At 37.5% G+C, this 10,684-nt stretch overlaps 1 protein-coding gene across 1 annotated transcript in view; it reads left to right on the forward strand.

Annotated features, from left to right (window-relative positions):
* The window catches only part of ANKRD13C (ankyrin repeat domain 13C), a 29,158-nt gene extending 19,156 nt beyond the window's left edge, over positions 1–10,002 (forward strand). Inside the window, exons 11-13 of the mRNA XM_014065504.2 lie at positions 1,982–2,080; positions 3,749–3,849; positions 5,604–10,002. Of these exons, the coding sequence (XP_013920979.1) occupies positions 1,982–2,080; positions 3,749–3,849; positions 5,604–5,734 (331 nt within the window). The 3' untranslated portion in view covers positions 5,735–10,002. The remainder of the gene's footprint in view (positions 1–1,981; positions 2,081–3,748; positions 3,850–5,603) is intronic.
* Positions 10,003–10,684: the final 682 nt, after the last annotated feature.

The raw sequence follows: 10,684 nt of genomic DNA on the forward strand, positions 1-10,684 counted from the left end.
TATGCCCCATTTATACAGAGAGTCCTGGCAGATTCCGTGTGAGGTGTGAATCCTATTCAGGATCGTCCATTGCTGATGTAATAGGTCAAAGCCTGGCATCTTTTTTGTGAAACCATTTATAAGTCTGGGTGTTCAGTGACCCATTTGGCTTTTGGGAATCAGTGTTAAAGTTGTTGGGCAGATGTTGCGCCAGTGTCAGTAGGGTCTTCTTGGATTTAAGTCTTTCAGCTGATAAATGAGGAATTTCAACATGCACTGGTAGGAGTGAGTTGTTTGTAATTTTTCTGTATTCATTCACTAGTGCCTCTTCCCTAATGCTGACAGTGCTTTACATTACTAAGAGCCAAAAATACATATTGTTCCAGACCAGTGGTTCCCAAACCTTTTCAGTCCACTATCAGTGCTACAAACTGATCCTCAGTGCCCCCCCCCCAACCCAGTGGTGGAATTCATTTTTTTACTACCGGTTCTGTGGGCGTGGCTTGATGGGCGTGGCTGGGGGTGTCATGTGACTGGGCTGTTTGCACGATGGAAGAAAGATAGTAACAGTAAAATTCAAAACTGTAACAATTAATTGCACATTTATTCAAAATCCAAATTAAAAACCCTTTTAGTTAATGTTAATTCAACAAAATTGTTGAACATGATCCAATGATACCAGGTTTTCAAAGTCTGATAGTCATTTATCAAGAACCTTAGCAACTAGTAACTTAGTAAACTCAGTAAAATTTAGTAACTACTTCACTATTCAGTAAATTCTTAATGTGATGGATGGGCTTGATGAAGTGATACCAGTTTCCCAATGTCTGGTTTTAAGTCACTTAGCAGGAGTCTTAAATCACCACATTCAGACCATGGGACTACAGAGGAGATACTTCATTTCAACTGGTTTGTAATTATTATTGTGCAAAGTGCCATATGTAAGGCAGCTTAAATCTGTTAGACTTCTGATTTCTTCAGTTATACTGAGGGAGCAGCAACTTTTGATTGTTCTTTTAAAGAAAACCAATAGATATAAATAGGGAAAAAGTTATGAGACCATTTAAAAAACAACAGATGAAAGTGTCTGAACAGAAACTAGTAACAAGCTTAATGGGTAGTGTAAAGTAAAATATTGAAATTGCTAATAGCATTTGCAGAACACAGAAGGGAAATAAATACAAAATGTGTCAGTAGAAAGTTTCAACAGTGGTATTTGTTTATATCTAGTTGTTCTATTCTGCCCTTTTTTCTTTTATATGTCATTATTTTAATAATGCAATGATGAATAATTTTGATAATTGTATTTAAAAGCAACAAAAGAACAGAAGAATGGTTAGAAGAGCACAATTGAAATGTATGAAAACTGTAGATATGATTTTTTTTTCTGTATATCATCAATTGATGGTAATACTGAATGTATTGTATCATTTTAAGAGCTTGAAAATCATTAAGCTCTAAGTGGAACATAAATATCAGGAGTACAGTCGGCACAATCTGAGTCATAAAATGAATCTATGGTTACAGTAAATTCTACCCATGATACTAAAAGTCTATCCTAATTTCTAAAACCCTATAAATTGGAATTTTAGAAAACCCCACATTTTTAGATGTGGCACAAATCCACATCTTGGATTATAATCAAGTTGGAGTTAAATTTTTAAGTAACAGAATACTCTATTTTTTTAAAAAAAATTAAGATATTTTTAAGGTAACAAGATGCTCTATTTTTTTTAAAAAAATGGAATTGCACCCCTTACTTTCTTATTGAAAATAAAGAGTTCTGAAAGCATTTAGATTTAAATACGTCTGCGTATGCATGAGAAGAAGAACAGCAATGAAAAGAGAAATATATTCCCTCCTACCTCAAAAGAGCCTTCCAAGCCTCATTAATAATTTCCATTTTCCTTGTTTCCTGCTCAATAAAAATCTCTTTCAGGGTGAGCTGTTTGTGCATTTTATGTATTTGGAGATGTTTTCATTTTGATTGTCTTTTAAACAGAGCGCCTCATTTGGGTAGAGAACTTGTCTGCAAAGAAAGCAAGAAAACTTTTAAAGCTACGATAGCCATGAGCCAAGAATTTCCTCTAGGAATTGAATCGTAAGTCTGAATTGCTTTCAGAAAAGATTGTAAAAGAATGTGATACAGTAAAGTTATATTACTCACTATTATGCTTAAATTTCAGAGACTCTAATATATAAAATAAGAAAAAGTTTTATACCACCAACGAGGTTCCAGTTTGTTCTGTTGCACAAACTGCAACAGAATACGATGTATGAGTTCCACATAGTTTCAACTTTGATTGTGTTTATCCCTTGATGAGTCACAAGCATTCTCTCACAAATTAATCTATTTCTAAAAGCTATGTAGCACTTAGGGAACGTCTGATGTTGCTTACTGGTTTCCAAATGTCTAGACCTATGCAACGTGATGTCACTTTGTAGAGTTTTCTTGACTTTTAATTTCTAAAGCAAAGAGTTTGGGCAAAACCCAGGCAATTTGACTTTGTTTCTTCCGTTGAAACGTTCATGTTAGTTGCTTTGCTTTGCCTGCCATTCATTTAGATGGAAATGTCTTATGTCCACTCCTGTGCAGACAAGTACTAAAGATAGGAAGCCCATCATACAATGAATCTTCTAAGGCAGTGTTTCCCAACCTTGGCAACTTGAAGATGTCCGGACTTCAACTCCCAGAATTCCCCAGCCAGCATTTGCTGGCTGGGGAATTCTGGGAGTTGAAGTCCGGACATCTTCAAGTTGCCAAGGTTGGGAAACACTGTTCTAAGGTACAGCCGGATCAGATCTTAGCAGCTTTCCTGGTGCTGACTTGAAGTCGGTTAAAAGATAGGATAGCAACAGGAAAGGTGTGCCCTTAGGGTTCCTGATGGCAACAATCCTTCAAGTTGGGATTCAAAGGACTCCCCAACCTTTTAGATGAGTAGAAGTGAACAGGCAGTGAACAGGCAGTCTAGCAGTTATCCAGGTCTTAAGCCATAAGGCCTTTAAAGATATGACTATCAATTCTATGAATTGCATTTGTAAGCAACCAATACAATACAGTGGTGTGACAAGGACAAATCAGGAGACAGACCGATTTCTTGGGCTGCTGCATTCTAAACCATCTGTAAGGTCCAGATGTCACGGACACCCACCCATAGAATGAGTTGCAGTAATCCATTCATGAGGTTAACGAAGGTATAAAGTACTGTGAGCAAGGCTCGGAATGGTTGCAATTGGCACACGAAGAAGAATTGTGCAAAGGCTGTAGTTTCCTCAGCAACATCTGTTCCTTGAGAAGGAGCTCAATAATAATTACAAACGAATGAAGTATCTCCTCTGTAGTCCCATGGTCTGCAGGATCCAGACGCTCCGTGAGAAGAGCTGGAGAAAGCCTGAAAACATGTTAGTTTCAGATCCTTACAATAACATCTGTTATTGTTTTTTTTTTAAAAAAACGCTTAAAAATCAAATTTTATATTAGATACCCAAGTTCTATATCTGTAGTACAAAAAGTCATATTAGAGGCTATACCATGCACATGCATTCTGTAATAAGCAAGAACAGCATTCATTATGAATATGTAATTTATATATATATAAATGGTAATTTGCGAATGTATCCATTGCTTAACATTTTTTTTTAAAAAAAATCTATTGCTAGTTGTAGTGTGCCCAATAGTGGATTGAGAATAATATCTTCCCTTCCCAATTGCTTAAATCACATGGGTAGTTGTTGAAGCTGTTAATAGATGTCATGCATTATCTTTCAGGTTGTTGAATGTTTTAGAAGTAATTGCACCCTTCAAGCACTTTAACAAACTGCGGGAATTTGTGCAGATGAAACTTCCGCCAGGCTTTCCAGTAAAGTTAGGTGAGCTATAGATTTCATCTGAAACCAGGGATTAATTTGATTGCCTCTTGGGGTGGGGGTCACGGGCATAATCTGCAATAGTTCCCAATCGGGCAGTAGGCAAAATAAAATATGCCGTTGCACAGTGTATTGAACGGAAAATAAATAATAGTCCAGAGCAGGAGTGTCAGACACGTAGCCTATGGGCCAGATGTGGCCCACAATAGGCCCAGAGTTGTCCCGGAGACAGCGAGGGACTGGTCCCTCCCTGCCCTGGCCCCACCCACCCATTTGGCTGCAATGGCCAGGCCACACCTATCTGGCCCCCCAAGGCAAACAAAATCCTGATACAGCCTGCAATGCAGTGACGGGATTCCTTTTTTTTTACTACCGGTTCTGTGGGCGTGGCAGGGGAAGGATACAATAAAATCTCCATTCCCTCCCCACGCCAGGGGAAGGATACGGTAAACTCTATATTCCCTTCACACACCAGGGGAAGGTTATTGCAAAATCCCCATCTCCTCCTTATCAGCTGGGACTCGGGAGGCAAAGAATAGATGGGAGCGGAGCCAGTCAGAGATGGTATTTACCGGTTCTCCAAACTACTCAAAATTTCTGATACCGGTACTCCAGAACTAGTCAGCTGCTGAATACCACCTCCGCTGCGATGGGGTCGAGTTTAACACTCCTGGTCCAGAGTAAAAGTTTTGCTTGAACAGGAAGGCCCAGCCTAGGCAAAAGAAGGAGTGTGTGGTTACATTTCATTTATCTTTCGTAAGGAAGATCGGCAGAATTATTGGCAATGTACTGTGTTTTAATCCTTTCCCTCTGCCCTCCCTCCCTGAAGTTGGCAAGGAAGCTTCGCTGAGATTATAAAGAACTAATGTCACCCTTTGCTGGACATCTATTTAAGCTCCACATTAAAATATGTTTTATACTTCTGCCTCATTTGAATAAAACAGTTGATGATGAATAGTATAAAACACAATAATGGGGAAAGAAAATTGCCACCTGTACTTTAAATTAAAGTTCAACAATTAAAAGATCACTGATATAGTCTAAGTAATTTGACTTTTGCAACAATTTGGATTTGCAATTTGCCTCCACGTTACAGCAGTTTTATCCCAGCCTAAGCAATACATTCTGTGCCCATGTTTAAATTCAAATGGGAATATAACTCCCTCATAAACAACCTCCCCCTCCCCACCATAACATTACTTTTGCCCAGCTAGAAATTTTTGTGATTAATTCCAGAATTATTGTCAGATACAATGTACTTTCCTCTATTATTTCTTTAGATTCCTTAGATTAATTGATAGAAATGAGAGGTGCAGGTGCTTATTGTCTGCATATTGGTCGTACTCCCAAACCTAGATCCGTAGGTGATCTCTCTGCCAGCAGTTTTCTTTAGGATTGACAAACAATAAATATAGGGTGGTCCATTAAGGCGTCTCACTGGCCATCAGTTGCAACATTTCTCCGAACCCATCCTTTATACCAGTGTTTTTCAACCTTGGCCACTTGAAGATGTCTGGACTTCAACTCCCAGAATTCCCCAGCCAGCGAATGCTGGCTGGGGAATTCTGGGAGTTGAAGTCCAGACATCTTCAAGTGGCCAAGGTTGAAAAACACTGCTTTATACTACCTAAAACCACTTGGAATTGCATCAAGCTACCTGCGAGGAGAATGTCATGGAAATGATCAGTAGGAGTCTTGTTAAAGAGAGGAGTATCTCCATCCTGGATCCATTAATGGTTCTGTTCCTTTCTTCCCAGATATTCCTGTGTTTCCAACAATCACAGCCACTGTGACTTTTCAGGAGTTTCGCTATGATGAGTTTGATGAATCAATTTTCACAATTCCTGACGACTACAAGGAGGATCCCAGCCGCTTTCCTGATCTCTAAACTTAACTGGACAGTTAGCAGCGAATAAAGAATACCAGCATGCCTCAAGACAACAAGACAACCGAAGGACGTGGATAGCTTAAGACCGATGTCTGAAAGTTGGGAAAATTGAAAAGATAAAACTTATTTAAATGAATTCAGAAAGGGAACACAGAGCGAATTTTATCTATTGTAATATTATAGCAAGCATCCATCTGGTGTCTCAAGGATAGCAGGTCTCCTGATATATCACATTCATTTATACATCTAGACTTGCATGCATGGTAATCTGGCACCTCAGTCTCTCTCACACACACACATCTCCTCTCCCCAATGGTACATTCATAAATCCTCTAAAGACGATAATTTGTTTATAGATTTTTTTTTTCTTGATAATAAAAAGCACTCTTGGACCATTTGCATAAACACTAAAATGTCTTACCAGGGTATTGGCCCTTTTAAACACCCATCGGAATCAAGATAACCTTCCTTCAAGGTTTGTTTTCATATGTTATAAATCCTGTTACGTTCAGCAAATTAAACATCATCTGAGCATTTAGAAGAAGGAATTACTTTTCTGTAGATAAACGAGCCAAAAGCTAACCTTTTGTATACAGTTGCTTTTAGTTATTGCAATACATTTCAGTATTAGAACATTCACTCTGCAGGGAATAAGGTACCTCCTTTAGCACCTTAGTGCAACTCATTGTGGTGCTATCTGTATTTCCCCCAAATTGTTGATTTCTCCACCGAAGATTGTTTCCTAATCTTTTCACGAAGATCTTTTCAAGATGGCTGGAAATGTTCTTGCAGTATTTGTTGGAGATTCTTCCTTGACATTCATTTGGGCTGTTCCAATGTACATAAGCGATTCAAACAAATGTACCAAATTTGCATTTATGCTCTGCAGCATTTGGGAACAATGAATAATAGCAGTTAGATGATAACCATCTCAAAGGTGAAGCTTTGTTTTCTCCCAAGGAAAAAAAAATAGTCGAATGAATAAGGGCTGCAGTAAACTAAGAAAAATGTTCAAAAGGGGTGTTTCCACTATGGATAGTTTCAATAAGAGTAACTTTTGGCTTCTTTTCTTCAAATTGACTTCTAAAAGATAGGATTATTACATGGTTCCAGCCACCGAAGCAGGAATATAACCTAGTGTTTTTGCTCTACTGTCTCAAACTGTTGATACCTACATTCATTTGTATTGCAAGATTTGGCTTCCAGTAATGTGTATGTGTACAGAAATGTAAATACTTTCAGAAGAATATTCTATGTGCGGCCTAGTCTTTTTTTTGGGGGGGGGGGGGGGTGTCTGGAAAGTTCTTAAGTCATTTTCAAACATGTAGAAAACCACATATCAGGTAACACCCAGCGCTGGCAATATCTTAAAATGTGAAATGAGGCGCTCTGAGGCATAGTCCTCAGTGAAGCAGGCTTATAAACCAGAGCAACCCTGTCAAGCAAAAAGGTACAGAAATAATTAAAGTTGTAGCTTTGCACTAGGGCCACATGCATAGAAGCAACTCAAGAAAACTGCAGCTTCTTGTTATAAACCAGGGAATAAATATTGAGACTAATTCAAGAAATGCTGCAAACTTGTAAGCAGTTTAAACCAACCAGGATTGGCAATTGTGTGTGTGAAGACAGTTGGTTAGGGCTTTATATAGGTTGCTGATTTTGAAATACATGTTATTTCCAGTACTTGTTGCAAGAGATTCAATCTGCCGCCTGTAAAAAGCAATTAAAATACCCTGTTATTTCCTCTTTCAGTTGATTAAAAAAGGAATTGTCACTAAAACTAAAAGTGTTTGATACTATAGGTTGCCTCCAGTTAATGCCACTTGCCCACAAAATAACTTCTGGCAAAGAGATGTGATTTTCACATAGTCTGCAATTTCTGTGCCCTCCAGCTTGACTCTGGAGGTTAGAAATTCCCTACAATTTATTCAAGGATGAGGAGAACGGAGTCCTGCTTCTTGAGTGTAAGTCTCCTCTTGTGTCATTGGACTGTGTCCTTTGTATTATCTGTCCTGTGGGCATCTCCTAAAAAGAATATGCTGTATAGAAATGTACAGTACTGGTTTTTTTTGCCACAGGATTGATGGAAAGCACCAGTATGAATTTGATTGGATGGCTGTATCTCCCTCCAAGTGGTAGGAACTTGATAATGGTCATTGCCTATATCTGAAATTATCAGGTTAATAATGCCAAAGTTACCTTTCATTAAGTTGTATATTTTTAAAAAAATGCTTAAGTATATCAGCCCAGCACATGGAATACATAAATCCACGTTGGTTAAAAACTGGGTCAGATCCAAATTTAATCCCATGAGAAATACAAAGATACCAGTTGGAATCAACGAACAAAGACTGATTTCAGTAGGTTAATCTAACCATAATCTGGGATCTGATTTAATGAAGTTATTTTGTTTTTTGTCCAGTCTAATAAGGGGATAAGAGCTTTACTTTGGTAGTTGCTGGTCAACCTCTGAGGACAGAAGAAAGACCTCAAATTTTAGCTTGTTTGCACTGAAGAAAAGAGAACAGCCTCATAGTGGCTTCAGCAGATTTTTCCAATTGTGGTTTATGTTGTATCACAACCCTTTTTAAAGATGGGTAGATATGACAGTTTATTTAAAATAGTTCCAGACATGGATTTTCAGGGGAGGGAGGGGGAACCCAATCAGTGTCCACTGCAATTGATCTGATTGCACCCAAGTGCTTATGCATGCAGCTCTCTTGCTTTCATGGAGCTTCTAGTTCACAAATTTGGGGGATTTGATTTATCCATGCATTAGTAAGGCACATATACAGCGAGTAAAAGAAATGGAAAAAGTGTTCCTGTAAAGAGAGCTGTTTGCCCGCAATGGTGTTCCTAAATCTAGAGAAAAGACTTTCATCCAGAATCTTAGCATTAAGATTTTGATATTAGGTTAATAACAAACATATTAATGAACAAGTATAGATTAGTGCTTGACCATTAAGCACTTTGGAGGATCTGTTTTGATTTTTGGTTGTACCATCTAATGTAGTACTTTAGAGAATTAATTATTTCATACCAAAATTTTTGCATTGGCTGCATCCACCGCTCAGAATGACAAATTATTGAGGTCAAGACTATTTCTGAATAATTCTGATGAATTATGTTTAATTGTATTATAAGGAAAAATATGCAAAATTTATTATAAATGTAGCACAACTGGCCAAGTTAAACAATGATTCCATTTGCATATTTTTTGACCTTGATTGAAGAGGAATATTACTTGGAAAATAGATTATATTGATATTCTGAGTAAGAGTGTGCCAAATTTGTTGATATTGGAAATGAACCATTCCAGAGAAGTCCAGAATGTTTTGTTCCAGGAAAAGCACGTAGGCAATCCCCATAAATAAGTTCTCCAAACTAAATTGCAGTTTAAATATCAGATCACCCTCCCAAAACACCTCAAACTGCTTTTGGGTTGAACAATTTATTCTGGAAACTGCCTATCATACTCTGAAAAAAAAAGATATTGTAAAATTTTCCAAGGTAATCAGTTCCTGTATCAATAAGGTCTGTACAACTTGTTAATGAATAATTTGGATGCATGCAGTTTTGTGTTAAATTCTCATTTGAAGAAACATCTGAAATTTCCTTGCGGTTTGATCTCTTAAAAACTAGCAGTGTGTTCTGTCAGTCATTAGCTGAGGAAAAGATTGAAAAGAACTCAAATGCTTCCTAAATCAAGCTTAGTCTTATTGGTCTTCCAAATAATTGCTTTAATTTATAACAAAAAAGAATAAGACTTTTTTTCCCCCAAACAGTTGGTTTTTCAGTCATTGCAATTCATGTATACCTAGCAAATAGTGCAACTGTGGATATAATCCAATGCTGGAAAACCCATCTTAAGCTGAAGCATAATATATTGAAAGTTACATACTTGTTGACTTTATTAAAGATAATTATATTTAAATATTATTAACAAACTTTCTATAATGCTGCAATTTTTCCTTGACAGTTTATAATTGTGGTAAAAATGGCATTTTTGTTGTTGTTACATTTCATGTTCTTTGTCTAATCTAACTCACCTTCACTAAAAGGATTTTTGGTTGTACCACTTAGAACAAAGACCAAAAGATGCTGTTTGCTTTTAAAATTGAATATATGACAACTATATTATAACTTAACATGAATACTTCCTCCTTATTAGAGGAAGACTAAGATGTACAAAAAGGCTGTTACAGTGTACCACTTTCACAAGGACATTTTATTGGTCAGTTTTTCAATAAAATTCTCAATTTTCAGTGCATTGGTGTTGATTGCAATCTTTTTAAGCTAGAATACATATAAATGGGCTTAAAAGCCATGCTATAGTGTAAGATGATAGCATTCATAAGCCACATCGTGCTTCAAATGTATAATGGATGCTATAATTTATCCTCCCTCATCTATTTAATATAGCAAACCGTATCAACCATTAGCACCAGTCACTGGTATTTGTAGTGACTCAAGGTTGACTCAGCCTTCCATCCTTCCGAGGTGGGTAAAATGAGGACCCGGATTGTTGGGGGCAATATGCTGACTCTGTAAACCGCTTAGAGGGGGCTGAAAGCCCTATGAAGCGGTATATAAGTCTAACTGCTATTTTTGAATGTTGAGTTGGCTGAGGTTCATGTTTAATGAATATAGTACATTGTTATTGTTATTATTATCACAACAACAGAATTGTATCATAGCGGCCAGTTGTTTCGCCGGATTTGGCATTGATTACTAGTCGGGCCCCACCCAGGGGCCTAGGACGTCGTAATGTATTTTCGTAATATGCGTGCAGACCCAAGCAGTGTGGCTTTTTGCCGACATCTTCCAGCAATTCTTCGTAAGCCTTCTGGACACTTTATTCATTTTGGTTGTTTGTCTCTGAACCCACTGTGCCATTCCTAAAATCTGATTGGTTGTAATATTACAAGTGCTGCCTGACCATCACCACAG

The sequence above is a fragment of the Thamnophis sirtalis genome, unplaced genomic scaffold, assembly GCF_051295495.1.
Source record: "Thamnophis sirtalis isolate CommonGarterSnake01/CBP01778 unplaced genomic scaffold, rThaSir2_p1.2 scaffold_7, whole genome shotgun sequence".
Classification (NCBI taxonomy): domain Eukaryota; kingdom Metazoa; phylum Chordata; class Lepidosauria; order Squamata; family Natricidae; genus Thamnophis; species Thamnophis sirtalis.